The 18,837-nt window shown below is 42.6% G+C and overlaps 2 protein-coding genes across 2 annotated transcripts in view; both read left to right on the forward strand.

Moving 5' to 3' along the window:
• LOC134746518 (serine/threonine-protein kinase mTOR-like) overlaps nucleotides 1-18,837 on the forward strand; it is an 83,707-nt gene that overhangs the window by 44,524 nt on the left and 20,346 nt on the right. The gene's annotated exons all lie outside the window — the stretch shown is intronic.
• The window catches only part of LOC134746520 (ubiquitin conjugation factor E4 B), a 35,537-nt gene continuing 16,918 nt past the window's right edge, over nucleotides 219-18,837 (forward strand). Inside the window, exons 1-7 of the mRNA XM_063680934.1 lie at nucleotides 219-402; nucleotides 545-1,135; nucleotides 7,946-8,087; nucleotides 8,342-8,907; nucleotides 9,587-9,811; nucleotides 13,163-13,409; nucleotides 16,696-16,869. Of these exons, the coding sequence (XP_063537004.1) occupies nucleotides 379-402; nucleotides 545-1,135; nucleotides 7,946-8,087; nucleotides 8,342-8,907; nucleotides 9,587-9,811; nucleotides 13,163-13,409; nucleotides 16,696-16,869 (1,969 nt within the window). The 5' untranslated portion in view covers nucleotides 219-378. The remainder of the gene's footprint in view (nucleotides 403-544; nucleotides 1,136-7,945; nucleotides 8,088-8,341; nucleotides 8,908-9,586; nucleotides 9,812-13,162; nucleotides 13,410-16,695; nucleotides 16,870-18,837) is intronic.

Here is an 18,837-nt window from a genome sequence, read left to right on the forward strand (position 1 = left end):
TATTGTATTAATCAGATAAATATAGATTTTTTTTCATTATCTTAAACTGTAAAATCTTTGGTTTCTTCCAGACAACAATAATTTCATTTCCCTTCTCTACGTTGACGCATTTATGTAAAACTGAAGTGAAGTAACAAATATAATTTCGTAAAAATGGAATTATCTCATCTAAAGTACGTTGTTTTTTGGCCTTCACGTAATCAGTAGTATAGGGTAAACTTTCGGTCAGTACCTGGCAGCACCGTCAGCTGAGAGGTGACTGACTGCTTGACGTTGTGTAGCTTGCTCCGTATTCGTTCCTGTTTAACATTTTAAGAAATTCAGAGAAACAGTGCATACAATAGTTTTAGTTCACAGTCAAGATAAACGTCCGCCACAATGAGTGAACTAAGTCAGGAGGAGGTGAGTCCAAATTTTGATCCGTAGATGAGCTCCAGCATAGTGCGTATGGGAAGTGTAATTTCGTAACAAAACAAAGCGTTGGCGTTCGGTGGTCGCGCGAGTTTGTTTGGTCGCACGTGCTGCAGCCTCGTGTTTGTTGCAGATACGGAGACGGAGACTGGCCCGGCTGGCGACGCTGAGCGGGCCAGGCAGTGCTGCGCCCGCGAGCCCGCCCTCCACTCCTGGTGCATCCGCGCCCCTGCCCGCGCTGCACGCCAGCCCGCCTGCGCCCTCCACGGAGCCCAGCACACCGGAGGACATCGCCAACGCCAACAAACAGCCATTCTATTCAGATGAAGTTAAGAAGAGTGATCAGACAGAGATACCCGCTGATGGTTTAATTGTTACAGAAAAGACAGACAATAATTTACTAGATGAGATGCCAGACACAAAAATGACAGATCTGTCTCAGACGAGGCAGTATAGTTTTGATTCTATGGGTGATGATACACTGGTTAGTTGTGGTTCAGTGCGGGTGGGAAGCTCTCCGCGACCTACTGGAGTGGAGCAAGGCACGCCAAGGGAAGTCAGCACCTCTCGGTCGATATCTCCGGCACAGTTTGTTGAGCCGTCACCAGTGCGGGCGCGGCCTAGCAATGCCTCACCCAGTTGCTCCAGACGTTCCCTCTCTATGGAAGTGGATGATGTGTCAGAAAGGAATTCCCAGTCTGAGCAACAACAGGAGCCCATGGAGGTATGTGTTCCATTTGTTTTTGTTTTATATCTCTACAACATGACTTGCATGGAATTCAGAACAATTAAACAAAGCAGGCATTAGATTCACTTTACACAAAAACAAATAAGATTTGTTAAAGCTACAGTTACAGTACAGCTGTGTTTTACACCTTTTCAAAATAAGATAACAATGTTAATAAGATTCATTCAAATAAGATTGTTATACAAATCTTACTAGTCTTAAACAAGTGTATAAAACATGTAAAATTAGTAAACATGTATGAGATTAACAAGTGTACGGTAAAATGAACATGACTTGCCTGTCTAATATTTTTATTATACATATAATGTCATTCTTAAGGTATCCAAGGCTGAATGAACATGTCACTCAATCTTCCATCATAAATAAAGGCTTTACAAAATAAATAGTTGTCTTTGTATGGTTGAAATTATTTGAAATAATTGCTTTTAACAAAATAAGGCACCTTTATTTAACCTCACTGTTAAATATTCGAATTAGGATTTTTTTAAATAATTTTGTACAATGCAAGTTGTTTCTATAATTTGGTTTAGTAATAAAAGTATTGACTTGTGTAGATGGAACTTCAAACTTCAACATTTATTCAACAAATAGGCCACAACACACTTTTACATGTCAACATTGAATTTATATACAAGCAAAAAAAAAATGCATCAACAATTATAATTTTTATAATTATAATATACAACTATAACTGCAATTATAACTGCAACTACCAATTCAAACTAACATATTACAATTACTTAGAGATGTATAAGGTCTCTTAATGCCGAATTACATTAAAAGAAACACACAGGTGTAAATGTTTCTACATGTCAGAACTATAAGATTATATAGTTTATCAAATTATCCTTAGAGATGTATAGGGTCTCCAAGAGTCCATATCCTGTAAAATTAACAGATTCATTAAGACAACGGGAAATCAATTTTTCCATTTGAACCATGCATGTGTGCTTACATGTGTGCATACTTTAAGCCAAATCTCCAAAATGCCTCGCTTTTGAGCATGCATCTTGTTAAGTTTCAAAATAAGCTGTTTTTTTTAATTTTGGTGTACAAACTTTTTTATACCTATTGGTGGCAAACAACACGCTTTGCTTGCCTGATAATTACCACTTTGGTTACTTGAAAGTCCAAGAATGCTACTTGTGCTTTGTCAATACTTTCATAGAGTAACTTATACTAGAGCGGTACTGTCATAGTAAATTTTGTAACCCCAGTAAATTCACTGTCATCTGTCGATACACTTTAAAACTAAAAATGAAGATTTATAAAAATACGATAGAATGTATTTAAATATAGATAAATGATTTTTTTTATTTGCATTAATTATTTTTATGATTTTGACCCATGTTCTTTCACTGATATGTGTTAAAATTGTTAAATAACAAACGAAACCGTCAACGCCATCTATACGACTGTAGGCCAAAACTAGTAGCGCCCTCTGAACGAGAATAAAATTTTCTTGATATTCGAGGCACGTTTTTTCCTTAGACTGTATCCACCTATTACGGAGTTATATCTATCTTTGATACTTTAAACTCTTTGAAGAAGTTCAGGGTGTTGCACACACCCCCTTGTTCTTAACCCCTATAACTCTACTACCCTAAGCTACCCTTTGAAGATGTCCATTAAATAAAACTATGAAAACGGATTATATCGCGTATAATGAATTTTTACTACATCCCGACGTTTCGAACCCTTTACACCGTTCGTGGTCAACGGGTGACTTAGGAAAAACTACAAAGGGCAAAAATACCCACATACAAAAAAGAATGAACCGTAAACTATAAACTTTAACGCTGGTTGTAGTTACATGCAAAATCGGTTCATAAGGCTAGTTAGGTATACAATACAACTACATATTTTCAAGTAAAGATATACGCGATAAAGTTACGCCGGCTCCAACCCTACACCTCGGACCCGAGAAGATTTAATTCCCTCCTTAATTGTAGGAGGGTAACCCAATATGGGACCGGCAACAAACTCGGCGGGACACATCTTTTTTGTGTTTGATGATGTTGGACATTCTGTCTTGTCTTAGCATCTCTGCTAGTGTAAGGCTTTTAAATAATGGCAATTAATCAAGTTCATAACTTGACACTGTTAATTACTACATTATATAAGACGCTAGGCTACGCACGTTTTGATAATGGGTGTCAGTTAAAGTATTACAATGCTAAAATGTAAATTCCTACATCGCATTTACATTTAATTGCTTTAATTATGAACATTGTTTTCCATGTTTAATGCTTTTCAAAAACGTTTTTATACCGTGTCATGACACGCTCAAGATAACACGGTTAAATCAGAAGTGTACACTTGAACAGTCAATCGTAGCTACAAAGATAACTTTACACAGACCTGGTTCAGCGTTTGTTCTTATTCCTTGTTAAGAGGCCGTAGTCGATTTTGGAGCAATAATGTAAAATTGATAGATTTAGTCGTTGAAATTATACACGTTTTGTTACGTAATATCTAAATAACAAGTATTGGTTCCTATTAGCACGTCTTCTCATCTTGCCTTTTAATAATGAGATCGCGAGCGTGCGTCACCGGTAATATATGAAGAGAAGGGGCAGTTTTTAAAAATTCATCAAAAAATTATGGTGGTAAATTATACAAATTAATGTATAAGTATAGTTTCAGCAAATGTTGTAGATTGTTTAAGTATCAAAATTACGTTGAAATTAAGTCGATTTTCAGAGAAATTGTCATTTGTTTTGAAGTAATTTTCGGAGAAAATTGAATTCGTTTAACTTTCATTTCCTCGAAATCTAAGTCATATAACAAAAATGTAACCTGATAAAGGTCAAGTACAGAATATGTGTAATACAAATTTACCATTTTTAGCAGTCCAAATTTTACGAAATTTACAAATAAGAGCGACAAAATCAGTGCTTTACGCGCATTTACCTAAACGTCCATCAGAAAAAAAATCATTACTAATTTAGTGAGTCTGTTTTCAAAAAAATTATCTGATAAAAGGCAAGATAAGAAGACGTGCTAATAGAAACTATTACTTGTTATTTCAATTGGGTAACAAAAGGTGTACAATTTCACCGACTAAATCTATCAATTTTACATTTTTGCGACTGAAGACCCCATGTTATCAACTTAACGCGCGGTGCGCGCTACCGCCAGCCAATTTCTTAATGTCAAACCATCTCGTAACGTAACTCTGAACACACCGCACCTCCTTTCCATATGGCTTAAAATGATCAGTTTTCCGGTTCACGCTTTGGAGATCGCGTCCGGCTTCTTTGGAAATGTCTGAAGATGCCTGAAACTGATGATTTCTAATGCGTTTGGCATTAAAGGTATTAAAAGTTTTCCAGCCCCTGGGCTATGAGTATTTTTAGGCTTTTATTAAAATCACTAGCATCTTGTCAACGATAGGTTTGTCCTGACACTCTTATCAGGGGTCGTTAGTCGAGTTATGGCCCCTACCGCAAAATTTAATATAAGTACCTACACTCGTGACCCCAATGACCTCTTTTTATTCGCCTTAACCAGGGGAGATCGTAGACCTAATCTTGACCGGAGCTAAACGGAATGATGCATCAGTTACACGCTGAAACCTAGGTGGCTTTACCGCCAAGGAAATGAGGTATTTTTTTGTTATTACCTCCGAACTCCCGTCGTTTATTTTGAAAGTTCCCTGAATTTGGGGAATCAGCGAGTCCGCAAATATTAGACACGAAACGTGCGTGAATATTTGAAACGTGGCTGACGTGACGTGATTATTCGACTTTTTACGTCATACTGCTGTGGGCACAGCACAGGCCTGTGCTGCACAGGCCTATTCTCACGAGAGGGTTTGAGTTTAGCTATAGGTATAGGTATAGCTATGCAGTAGGTATCCGCGCTAGCTAGCTATCTTTTTGTAGTAATTGCACTACTATAAAATTAAGTTAAGTACATATGCAACTAGAGACTGATGACCCCACAGTCAAACTCTTTATTGAGTTTTGCGGGGCTATGATTATTGTAAGAATACTCTGTATTTTATTAAATAAATAAAATAATAAATAAATATCGACTTGCCTAATATTATACAATTGAGCGCCTATTTCTTAGATGTCTCAAAGGAAAAAGAAAGTCAAATTAGCTCTGGTTTGATCAACGCTTCGCCACTGACTTTGTATCAACAAAGTTACAATAACAGTTGACAAAAGCAGTTGATCTTGACTTTGAGCTAGGACCAAACTTATAACATGACCCCGAGACTCTTAACAACTACTTATAATCGGAGATCACATTCACACTAGCACGCAATGCCAGCCATAGCCATGCACTGCGCACTGACCAAACCTAACCGCAGAGCTTCTGTTACGTGACACTCGCTCGAGGGCCGTGACGTCACAATATAATGTCCGCGTTTCGTAGGCGCACACCTATTACATCATTTATTCATTGTTCGCTTTCTAGATTACCCGAACTACAATAAGATCTCGGAAAGTGTTCCGATAAAATATGAATTGCGAAACATTTACGGGATATGGCAGAAACATTGGTGACGCATTTGTATACACAATAAGCATAATGCATTGATTGAAGTGATTTTATTTTATTATTCATGTGAACGTTTGCTACTTCAGAATGTCACATGCACTTTGTCAACCTTTAAAAACAAACAACAAGCGTTCTGAAAAATCGAATTTTTGTGTGATGTAATTAATGGATGACCCCTAATATTAATGGATACCCATGGTTTTGGCGTGGTCCTTTTAGAATCTTCTGGTAGTACAGTTACTAGGTACAGCGAAGATTAATCATTTTAAATAGAACTGCTGTAGGAAATATAGATAGATACCTTTTCAGAGTACCTTTCCAGTGATACATTGTAATAACCTAGTAACAAGGAAAATTGTTTTAAGCTATATAGCCTCGTAACTAATAACTAATGTACAGAGAAAGAGTCACGGTCGTCGAGTCGCTGTAATTAACAGTATAGATATCGATCGATACAAAGTGCCGTGTATAGGTATCTCGTATCTCTGGCACTGTAGGCCGAGCACATGATTGACGCGACAGTATCTCGCCGCGAGATAGACTACCCTTCTTTTACTAACTATATGAATTAAAGGGGGACGGGTAGTGTATGTCGCGGCGAGATACTCTCGCGCCAATCATGTGCAGGCCCGGCTGGAGTAGGAAACCACAGGCCGACGGCGATCCTCACATTCAATGTTCACGTATATGTTTGTGTGAGTTTCCTCATCATTGTTTTGTACGCGTGTAGCACTTAAAAAGTATTAGGGCCGATACAGACGGACTGCAACCCGACTGCAATTTGCATTGGATCTGCAAGCAGACTGCACGGCAACTGCAACGTCGTCGTGCAGAAGGCCTACCGCGAACCACGTGCGACGTGTTGCCTCCCTGTCACACTTACGTACGAATTTACAAGTGCGACAGAGAGGCAACACCTCAAACGTGGTTCGCGGTAGGCCCTCTGTTCCCATTCAAGTTGCAGTCAGTCTGTACCGTTCTATAAAAAGGGACCTTATTGTCGATGGCGCTTAAGCCATTATTAACGATGCTCCGATATAAATACAATGCCGCGCGACGTTGTGCGTTTCATAGAAAATGCCCCAATGAGGTTAATAAACAAAGTTAGGTTCAGAATTGATTTTCTGTTACCTACTATCTTAGGATTTGGGGAGCATTCATTGTTGCAGACCAACAATGCTTCAGGGTCGAATATAATTAAAAGCCTTAGTGTCAGCCTAAGTGTCCTTCAGTTTCGGTGTTATATTTATGACATCTCTCTATCACTTGAATTACCTCCATTTTATTGATATGGATAAAGAATACTATACAATTTATTCGAAAGCGAAACACAATAATCCGCATCAAAGTTAGTAGAACGTTGCCTTAGCAAAATGGCGGTCAAGGGAGCGGGTGGGCGGTTTGTAGGAGTCGTAGGACTCAATGCGCTGGCTTTTATTAGGTCAACATCACTTAGGTACACTCAGGTATTGCGTAGGCTCGTTGGAGTACTTAGGAGACGCATCAGACGCAAAATAGATCGTGCATATACATCACAGTAACATATTGCTATATTACTAAGGATACTAAGGAACCCTAATTTTTTTGACTGGACATTAAGTAAAAGCATACCGAACAATGATATTAAAACCATATAACTCAGATGAAACTGATTTATTTACCTACTTGCGCCTTAATCGCAAAAGGCACTATCGCTCAACGGTTACCAGATCGCGATCGTACTGAATTATTTACTAGTATGGCGGTTCTGTTTATCGCTATAGGTACGAATAATAAAATAAAAAGATCTTTTGGTATAGAATTAGTGGCCTCATTTAACAGATAGACTTTTAGACTTTTTTCTTCCTGACGACTCAATCGCAAATTCGCAATTGATGGACTTATTAACGTAACTGAGCAGAGAACAACGAGCGACATATCTAAATTCTGGTTCCATAAAGAAAGGAATTTAATTCGCGTCACGTGCAAATCAAGTCGAGCAAAAAGCAGAGGAACCGTATTGTTTTTGTATAGGTAGCCAGTTTCAGTAGACTTATATTGACCGTGATTACCTTTTGTATTGTTTTTGAAATTATCGGGAGCTCAACAACCATACAAAAGTAACTATTTATTAATCTGTGACAAAAGGTAATCGCGATCCATATCCCGGTCAATATAAGTCTAGTGAAACTAACCGTGATTCATTCAAAACTGTTAGCCAGTTTTAGTTCTAGGATAAGTTTTTGTTGATCTTTCCTTAACAACTGTGCATGTCCTTAATAACATTGCTATCAGGTGGAAGATAATGACTCGACCGCGTCACCGGCACGAAAGATTTCCCGCTCCCGGACTGTTAGTTGCACAGAACTGACGGAGGAGCAGCTGCGGACTATCGTGGGCAAGATCCTGCAGGTGTCCTGGTCAGAAGACAGTGCTGGTAAGTAGGACAGGAAAACACATGTGCAATGGTTTCCCGTCTTTGCCATTGCAGATGGGTCAGTATCTTAGTGTGAGGTTGGAATAAACCAATACGTCGGCGTCGTCGTGATTTTGGATTGCTCCCCCTGTATTATTAAGGTATCTAACGGCATAAAAAATGAAATGTATAATTATCAATTAGATATCTCGCTTCTCCTTTTTTTTTAGGTGATTTGGGCAAAAGGGGGTTTTGAATGCAATGTTTTCTTGCAGGCGGTATTTACGTACCTTCAGTCGCGGCGTCGCTGCTCGACAACCCTAAGCTTAGTTTAGAAGATATGGCGTCAGAGGCTCTCATGGACGTCATCCTCCAGATATCCAACGGCGCTGACCCCCTAAACCAAAAACTCATCGCCGTTTCCGAAACAACCAAAAGACTGAACGAAGATTGTGGCGACGACACTTTAACTGGAGGTGGCCCGTTGTCTTCAGACAATGATCCGGACAAGTCGGGTTGCCCGGCGCCCTCTTTACCCATCCCTAAAACGATCCCCACGCAGGGGTTAGCCGTTAGTTACATATTGAGATTCTACAACAATATAAACATATATGAAAGAGAGCATCCAAAGAAGAGTTCGGAGCCGCCTTTGAGTGATTTGTTACAGAACTTGAGAACTTTGCTTGTGAGTCATATAGTGCTAGTGCTGCGAGACAAAATGGACCTGGAAAAGTGCCGGAAGTCGCCGTTGTTGCCATATTTACTTATCGGCAACGCGCCTACCGGACTTGTGCCAGAATTATTGGTCGCTACCTATTTGGACAAAGAAGTTTTTGAAGACGTAAGTCAAATTCGTTTAATGATAGGTAACTATTATTATATTAAAATATTATTATGATGAATATTAAAGACTAATATAGGATATCCACTTAGTACCACATAATTATTCTCACTTACAGCGAAAGCTTAGTTTATGTGACTGCTACATAATGAAAGGCAAGAGTTTCTTAAACGGATCACACGAGTGTTTAATGCCTAATTGTGTACAGTTACATACACTACTTTATCTATATACCCATAAACTTTCTATGATATATTCACAAACCTCATATTTCAGCCGACATGGGGCATCGTTGCACAGCGCTGAAGCTGCAGTCGCTGTATAGCTCCAAAATATCTTTATCGCTCATTTTACACGAAACTTTTGCTAAAGTTTGTTTAATTACAACAAAAAAAATTAATTTTATACTTAAAACTAATTAAAAGATAAATTGTACGTCAAATACGTACGGCGGTTAATGAAAACTTTTTTCACGCATGTCACGCATCCGTTGTTTTTTTTAAATTCATTGATATTGAGATGTTGAAATAATGTTACTATTTTAGTTTTATATAAAATCGAATTCTACTGACTTTACAAGCGCAACGACCAAAAACAGGTTTGAATTTATATATGTATTATGTTCAAGTACAGCTGCAAGTAACTTTAAGGGACGGATGAACAACGAAGCTTTCCGCAGGTTTTCGTGCCCCTCCTGATGGGCATCCGCTCCGAGATGCGCGGCTGCGTGTCGCCCGCCCTGCGTGCGCTGCGCTCGCTGTGCGAGCTGCGCGCGGGGCCGCGGCACGCGCAGCGGCCCGTGTGCGAGCTGGTGGCGCGCCTGCCGTCGCTGTGCCCCGCCGCCGTCACCACCGCGCCCGGCCGCGAGATCGCGCGAGTCAGCTTCCTCGGGCCCTTCTTCTCAGTGAGTACACCCGCTCGCTGTGCGAGCTGCGCGCGGGGCCGCGGCACGCGCAGCGGCCCGTGTGCGAGCTGGTGGCGCGCCTGCCGTCGCTGTGCCCCGCCGCCGTCACCACCGCGCCCGGCCGCGAGATCGCGCGAGTCAGCTTCCTCGGGCCCTTCTTCTCAGTGAGTACACCCGCTCGCTGTGCGAGCTGCGCGCGGGGCCGCGGCACGCGCAGCGGCCCGTGTGCGAGCTGGTGGCGCGCCTGCCGTCGCTGTGCCCCGCCGCCGTCACCACCGCGCCCGGCCGCGAGATCGCGCGAGTCAGCTTCCTCGGGCCCTTCTTCTCAGTGAGTACACCCGCTCGCTGTGCGAGCTGCGCGCGGGGCCGCGGCACGCGCAGCGGCCCGTGTGCGAGCTGGTGGCGCGCCTGCCGTCGCTGTGCCCCGCCGCCGTCACCACCGCGCCCGGCCGCGAGATCGCGCGAGTCAGCTTCCTCGGGCCCTTCTTCTCAGTGAGTACACCCGCTCGCTGTGCGAGCTGCGCGCGGGGCCGCGGCACGCGCAGCGGCCCGTGTGCGAGCTGGTGGCGCGCCTGCCGTCGCTGTGCCCCGCCGCCGTCACCACCGCGCCCGGCCGCGAGATCGCGCGAGTCAGCTTCCTCGGGCCCTTCTTCTCAGTGAGTACACCCGCTCGCTGTGCGAGCTGCGCGCGGGGCCGCGGCACGCGCAGCGGCCCGTGTGCGAGCTGGTGGCGCGCCTGCCGTCGCTGTGCCCCGCCGCCGTCACCACCGCGCCCGGCCGCGAGATCGCGCGAGTCAGCTTCCTCGGGCCCTTCTTCTCAGTGAGTACACCCGCTCGCTGTGCGAGCTGCGCGCGGGGCCGCGGCACGCGCAGCGGCCCGTGTGCGAGCTGGTGGCGCGCCTGCCGTCGCTGTGCCCCGCCGCCGTCACCACCGCGCCCGGCCGCGAGATCGCGCGAGTCAGCTTCCTCGGGCCCTTCTTCTCAGTGAGTACACCCGCTCGCTGTGCGAGCTGCGCGCGGGGCCGCGGCACGCGCAGCGGCCCGTGTGCGAGCTGGTGGCGCGCCTGCCGTCGCTGTGCCCCGCCGCCGTCACCACCGCGCCCGGCCGCGAGATCGCGCGAGTCAGCTTCCTCGGGCCCTTCTTCTCAGTGAGTACACCCGCTCGCTGTGCGAGCTGCGCGCGGGGCCGCGGCACGCGCAGCGGCCCGTGTGCGAGCTGGTGGCGTGCCTGCCGTCGCTGTGCCCCGCCGCCGTCACCACCGCGCCCGGCCGCGAGATCGCGCGAGTCAGCTTCCTCGGGCCCTTCTTCTCAGTGAGTACACCCGCTCGCTGTGCGAGCTGCGCGCGGGGCCGCGGCACGCGCAGCGGCCCGTGTGCGAGCTGGTGGCGCGCCTGCCGTCGCTGTGCCCCGCCGCCGTCACCACCGCGCCCGGCCGCGAGATCGCGCGAGTCAGCTTCCTCGGGCCCTTCTTCTCAGTGAGTACACCCGCTCGCTGTGCGAGCTGCGCGCGGGGCCGCGGCACGCGCAGCGGCCCGTGTGCGAGCTGGTGGCGCGCCTGCCGTCGCTGTGCCCCGCCGCCGTCACCACCGCGCCCGGCCGCGAGATCGCGCGAGTCAGCTTCCTCGGGCCCTTCTTCTCTGTGAGTACAATTGCGTTTTTCCAAGGCCCTAGCCTTGGTCTTCAGTTAGTCTGGTTGCGATCGCTTTCAATAGCAGCCGCGGATTCCAAGGTCTAGCTCGTTCCGGTACAGTTACTCGGTGGTTTGCGGTCTTCTCTGTTTAGTGAAGTGATAATCTCATTGACATTTGCAGGTGCTTCAGGTCAGGCATCAATATTAAGGTTCATGTTTATAATATATGGATCCTGAGTAGGAAATATATATTTAAACTTGAAATTTATCCATCCGTCTCAAGGTCTAGAACAGTATGTCGTTTAAATCTAGTTATAATTACAATCCATAGTGACATTAGAGTTACCAATATCTTTAAAACATTCGCCCCGGTGATGAGATGTGATCGTCCGACAGACAGACACAGTTTTTGTCCCTACTTTGGTGTGCAGTAACTAGATTTCTTCCTTTCCACGAGTAATTATTCCACCCGTATTATGTAACTCCAAATGAAAAGAAGAAGATGAATGAAGAATCCGTAATTTAACAAAAAAGCATAATACAGGAAAAAAATTCACTACCTACGGAAAGTTAGCGCCTAATACTAAAAAAATAGAGCATGAGAAAGAACTAATCTCGGGGTCAGCCGTCCGCTTACAAACAAATCCAGTCGTCAATCAATATGCGCCTTTCAAAACTAGGTTACGGGTAGCATACAACTTTCTGGGCCACGACCAAGCGGGCCCAATGTCAGGGGCATACTAAACCAACCTATATTTTGATATTTTTTTATATCTTCGTAGAAATATTATCACTTAGTCACCGGGATGTTCCCCGACGTTCAGTAAATTTATATGATTAGAGCGATGAAGATGGACGCTTAATTGAGCAAGCGAGATCGAAGGTTTCCATTTCAGCTTGGGGAAAAATGCAATTATATTTACGACTGTCCGTTTGTTCTTCTCTACCGGTAGCATTACTGAACCGATCTTCGTCAAATTTTCAGAGGGTTTAAAATTACCTTTTAGATTTATTGTTGTCCATTCCGTTTTTGGAATCTTTAAAAATGACGGAGTCATGGGCGTTAGCGAGATCTACAGCTCACAGAACCACGGCGGCGGGGCACAGCGACGGCAGTGTTAAGTGGTTTGGACTGGATCTAGGCATATGTAAATACATGCATAAAGCAAGCCGAAGGTAATTCGGCTTATTATTTCTTTGAAGGGTGTAGGTGCTGTGTAGCTTAATTGACCTAAAATAGGCAAGACAGTGGGATTTGGTTTCTATAGAGCTTCGCCACTTAGGTGTATCTATCTTGTTTATCCTCGAAAATTCCTGAATTTGCTGTCTCTACAAAATATATCCGGATGAATTTCCAGTTCCGATGTTATGACTATTGTATATACGGTCGCCATCGGAGATATCGGAGCGGCCGAGGTGCTCAAAAATATCTGAACACGCACTCTAGCGCCTTGACAATAGAGGCGTGTTTCAGATATTTGTCCCCACCTTGGCCGCTCCGATATATCTGATGGCGACTGTACCTACCTACACTATATAAAAAAAAACATACTAGTGCAGACTTTTGTTGGATCGGGTGCATGTTTACCTACGTCAAGAGTGTTATCGCTACGATATTTATATGCTATCGTGAAATCTCATGATATTTAATATTGTTTTAAAAATCATCCTACAAATGATAGCATGTGTCTACCATGTTAACCCACGTCATTTATTTCAGATATCGTTATTCGCGGAAGAAAACCCCCGTCTTGCAGAACGTCTCTTCGCAACGGGGTCAGGCGACCGCAGCTTGGCCTTCGCGTTGCAACTCGAAGTGGAAGCTAGCAGGAATACGCTTCACAACATCTGCCATAACATCCTGCTGTGCCCTGATGCGAGGGAGTCTTTCCTTAACTACTTCGCCGCGCTACTGCAGAGGAATGAGCGCAGAGCGCAGTTGCAGACCGACGAGAGATCGCTGGCCGGTGAGTGATTTAATACCAATTAGAATACAACCAGCTTTGAACCTTATTGCAATGGTATAAGGTTCACTTACAGACAGAAGGCTCTTCGTTTGTATTGTGCGCCACTGGCTAGCAATGTAACTCTACTTTCTCTTTGTCATCTTTGTGTATCATTGAATTCATTGATATAAATAATATTTCTCGCATTGGCCCTCGCCCTTCGTAAACTCTTCTCAGTTTTTTTTTAAATAAAATTGTAACTTGAAAGTTGACAATGAATTCACTCCAATTTGCATGTTGTCATGATTTCATAAATGGCTTTTCGGAGATTGAATTTTGAATCACTGACTTTGGCATGTGCGTTTCTATCTAGGTACGTTTCTATTTCAGTTACCACTTTGAATAAAAAACAGTATCATTATTCAGGAACAAATTGGCATGTTCTCGGAAACATGTGATGTGTAAAAATCGTAAAAAGGCAATTTACAGAAGAGTTTATCCACCTGGCATTGACTCCACAGCTTACGGCAGTTACTACGAAGTGTCATTATTCACTGTTCAAAAATACTAACGTTGAAATTATTCGAGATGAACATTTGTAACAAATGTATCCATTCTGAAATCGACTTTAATATGTAAGCAGCAGTAATTATAATAGGAGGGAGACGTTTGTGTTTTTCATCTCAAAACATTTATTTTCAATCATACGCAAGTGGTGTTTTCACTCTTGGCAGTGGAGCAGAAGAGAACGTCTATGTACTCGAACGACATTGACTTTTGAGTAACGTTTTTCGGGAGCAGGTGCTAATGAAATGACGTCTGAGCGTTTATCGTTCATTAATTAGGTTAGGTGTGTGATTGCGAAGGAAAAGTTTTCTTTTGTCCACGCAACTATGACGTGACGTAAATAGGTACTGAAAATTCGTTATCGCTATCTGTCCATTTTCATAGCTAGCAGAGGAATTACTAAATTAAAACGCTTATATGTAGGTAATGTCTACATATCCTACGAATTTTTATTGCCGATTAATCGTGTTCATGCAGTATCTGTAATAAAATATATAGCGTACAACACGTTGATAATGCGGAAAATTCAGAATAAACTATTATTTCCTGAACACATATTCTACTGCACGTTTCATAATTTTATATTCAACAAAACTGACCTTTGAGGCCAAGAGCAAGGACGTCCAATATAAAAATACCCACACGGGTCAGTTCGAATAAAAGATATGAACTACGAGGTGGAGTGGAGTTCCCTTATACGTCTATGTGCGCATATGCTTTACCCGTGCATTAAGGAACTAAATATACGACGGTAGTAGTACTCCCTGAGCTTGTTTGGATAATAAAAACAAGACTGTTTAATGACTGGCGAAAATAGCGCGCATGTTCCTCCGAAATGTCGCTCACCTCCGTTGCTATTAGACAATTTTGTATTGGAACCGCTCCAATATATTTACTTCCCAACGTCCAGATTGACTCATTAGATTTTGTGAAAATATTTACGTTTAGGTACTTGTTCTTTGAGGAAGTTCGTCAATTGTTTTATAGCTAACAGACGCGTCTAATGCTACGTTTCCATTTCCATTTACATACGTTTTTGAAAACTAAGCGCGTTTCAACCTTATCTCGATGACAATCCGTAACTTAAGGAGATTGAAAGATATACATATAATTATCATTGTGTCATAATACAAATTAAAATTTCGTGGAAGTATTGGTTCAGTTGCATGCTGGCTTTAACGTTTTTATGAGAATCTGCTTGATGAAATACAAGTATACGTTACTCGACATTTATTTGGCCATATTATTATTTGCTTTACTGCTATTTCGGGCATGTTCAGTCCTTATAATGGACTACCATGAAACACGACAGAAGCAACTCCTTACCTTCTATCAATGTGGCACCATGTCGATTCAATAGTGACCCTTGGTTTCATTTTGCGCAGTGTACAAGGAGGCATGCCATAAAGTTTGGCGCGTCGATGAAATTCGTGCAAGCTTTTTACCTTGCGCTTTATAGCTCCGATCGCCTTGACACCCTCTTTAATTTGCGATCTCCTGAACATAACGCTTTGTCGAACTACGTGATTCATCCATTCCTTTGTTATAAATGCGCCGTCACGTATGTAACTATGTATACAGCAATACAGGCAATAAGTGTAAATAAACTTGCCCCAAATAAGATAATTTAACATTTGTGCCGCAGACGGGTTACTCGAAATAACATGCTCCACGGTTTCGCACAAAAGTTTTCGTTATAATATTCTATTTCATCAAATGTTAATTTTCTGGGACATAGCTTAATATATTTCACAGTATTCAATGGTGGCCCAATTTTATTATCTAAGTTATCAGAATAAATGATCCATATTATTTAGATAAAGCGTATATCATGAATAGTGTTTTATTCTCTTTTCGTAAGTAATTGATTTCGTAACGTAATGAATCTGCGAATGCGATCATTTGTTAACGATTGAATCACTAATGTTTCATTCATAACTCTCCATCCTGTCCATCATGACTTTCAACATGACAAATCATTTTCCAAACACTAATATAATGGGTGAACTCGCAGAAGATTTAATTTTTATTCATCTTAGGTAACCAACTTACTGTACTGTGTCGTACCGGTCGCTATGGAGACTGCTGGGCCCTGGGGTAATGATCCGAGGCTCTGGAGCTTTTTAGGTAGTTGGGCAGGCGTTTACGGAGAAGGGTAATGATTCCCGCTCTGGGTCTTGGCTGGTCCAACAAGTTTTTACCGCCATACAGCGTGGGAATGCTGCCAGCATAATGGGAACTTTCGGGCCGGGCTTGGTGCAGAGTGGGGATGGGCGTTAGTTTATACGTTTTAGACGAAGTTTGTTTCAGATATTATGGTTTGTTTTAGTATTAATGTAGAATATATTTGTGTCGATGCTTGTGCGAATTACATATATGTTTTGACGAAACTTAATACTGTATTATTATATCTAAATATATATACTATATCTAAAAGTAATCGTACATTTAAACGTCATCAACGTATAGGTTTTTGGGAAAAACACGTAAAATTCCGTTGTCATTTATTTAGCTATTACATTATACATTGCATGGTATATATATATATATATATATGTATAACATTAACATACTATCTTACAAAATGGTTGTTATTTCAAGTAGAGTTCTGACTTAGTATAAAACTGTAGTTGCTACAATGAATTGTGACCTCTTCACATAATAGTTGTCTGCCAGTGATTCTGCCAGAAAACTATGAGAACAGCTGTTTGAACTATCTTATCAAAAATCTCCTTTTCAGGTGATGGTTTCATGCTGAACGTGTGCTCAGTACTACAGCTGCTCTCAGTCCGCATTAAGCTGGAGCGCGTGTACCCCCTGTACGCCTTCCAGCCCGACTCGTGGGCCAACGTGCGAGACGAGACGCGACTCTACTTCACGGCGCAAGAGGCGCAGGACTGGCTCGATGAACTAAGTAAGCGGGTTCTTCTTGGTTGTTCTGTAGAACTACTTATTCTCAGTCCGTATTAAACTGGAACGCTATCTATCCGGGTTACGCCTTCAGATGACTCATGGGCTGGGTGAATCAACTTTTTCTTGTCACTCGTTGCCATTGTTACGTTCTCCTGAGTCACTCTTAAAACCCCGATTTTATGATAATTAAAGTAACCAAACATGCATTTATGATAATTAAAATAACCATAACAAACTGTGCTAATATTGTCCCCTGGCTGACGGGACACAATAACAACAAGAAATAGTTGAATCACCCGGCTAACGTAAAGCTAGGTTTAGACGAAGCCAGCGCTGGCTCGTTATTGGCCTCGTATAAACAGCTGGCTGTCAGCACTGGCGGGAATAGACCACCGGCAATAACAAGCCAGCACTAGCTTTGTCTAAACCTAGCTTAAGAGACAAAACGCAACTGTACTGCGTGAGGGGTACAGAAAGTTTCTTAACTGCCTCGATGAACTAAAAGTGCTTCTTGATTGGGTCATAAATTCACTTCAGCCTTATTGATTGGCTGTACTTATTTCTATTGAAACACATAACACAGTATGTGGTATTTGCAATAAAATGTGTTCTTTATAAATTCTTTGACCGAGCAGGCGAGCATAGTGAAGTTAATAACAACTAGAGTTGGATTTTCATGTGTCTATGTTCCAGATATTTGTAAGACAATATACTCATACTCATACTTTATTGGTAATATAAATTACATGTCAAGATTTACATATGTACATTTCGGAAATATAAATGGATGAAATCAATTATTATTATTATATCATTATTACAGCATTATTACTTAATTATTATTATTAACGTCATTTAGTTTTGTTACATAATTAACTTATTTATACATATTTTGAGGTCAGATATTCTTCGACACTATAAAACGGCTGCTCAATAAGCCAATTTTTGAGTTTTGCCTTGAAACTCACCAGACTAGGCGCATCAGTTATGGATGCTGGTTATGGGTGTGGCCCATGACTTGTATAGATTTAGCCGTTTTGGCTAAGCTACGTGGCACTGCCGCTAATTTGTGACCGTAGCGAGTTACACGGTCGCTTTTTTCACCCCGTCTGGGATATTTATCTAGATTCTCCCGTGTGTACACTGCTGTCTGCAGTATTAAGAGACCCGGCAATGTGACGATACCTAAGGCGGTGAAGTGTGGCTTTGCCGACTCATGCCATGGTACTCGAGCCAAGGATCTTACGGCGCGTTTTTGGAGCCGGAAAACACGCTGCCAATCAGCTGCGCGTCCCCAAAGCTCAAGCCCATATTGTACAATAGACTGTATGCTGGCATAGTAGCAACTGCGGACTGCCTGTCGTGGGAGAACAGTCATCAGCCTACCTAAGGCGAAACAAGCACTCCCTAGTTTTCCGCACAGGTTTCGATGTGGCTCTTCCACGTCAGGCTTTGGTCAATATGAAAGCCCAAGAAAGAGGTACTATTGACTTGACCGATGACGCCGCTGGCGAGTCCCACATGCAGCGGGCGGCGCCTGCGTCCGGACAGATCGAACTGGATGAATTGGGTTTTGGTTAAGTTTAAAATGAGACCGTTTTGTTCAAACCAATCCGATAATTGCCCGGCGACCGTGTTTAACTTTACCTCCAGTTGGTCAATGTTAGGAGCGGTCACAATAGCAGCAACGTCGTCCGCGTACATATATACCTCGCCCCCACTCGTATATTGAGTGTTGTTGATCCAATTCAGATGAATTTTACTTCTAGCGTCTCACCATCCTAATACTAGTACTGATTTCCTACAGTAAAATTTAAATAGTTATTAAATGGAACAGAGTTGCTTTTGCTTTAATTCATTCGTTTTTAAAACAATACAAATTCAAATTTATTTTCTAATACCATTGATTCAACTTTGACTGCAAATTATTCTTGTATGGCGAGCTGCTAGAAGTTAAAGTGCAATGAGA

Source organism: Cydia strobilella, chromosome 13 (genome assembly GCF_947568885.1).
Source record: "Cydia strobilella chromosome 13, ilCydStro3.1, whole genome shotgun sequence".
NCBI classification, from domain to species: domain Eukaryota; kingdom Metazoa; phylum Arthropoda; class Insecta; order Lepidoptera; family Tortricidae; genus Cydia; species Cydia strobilella.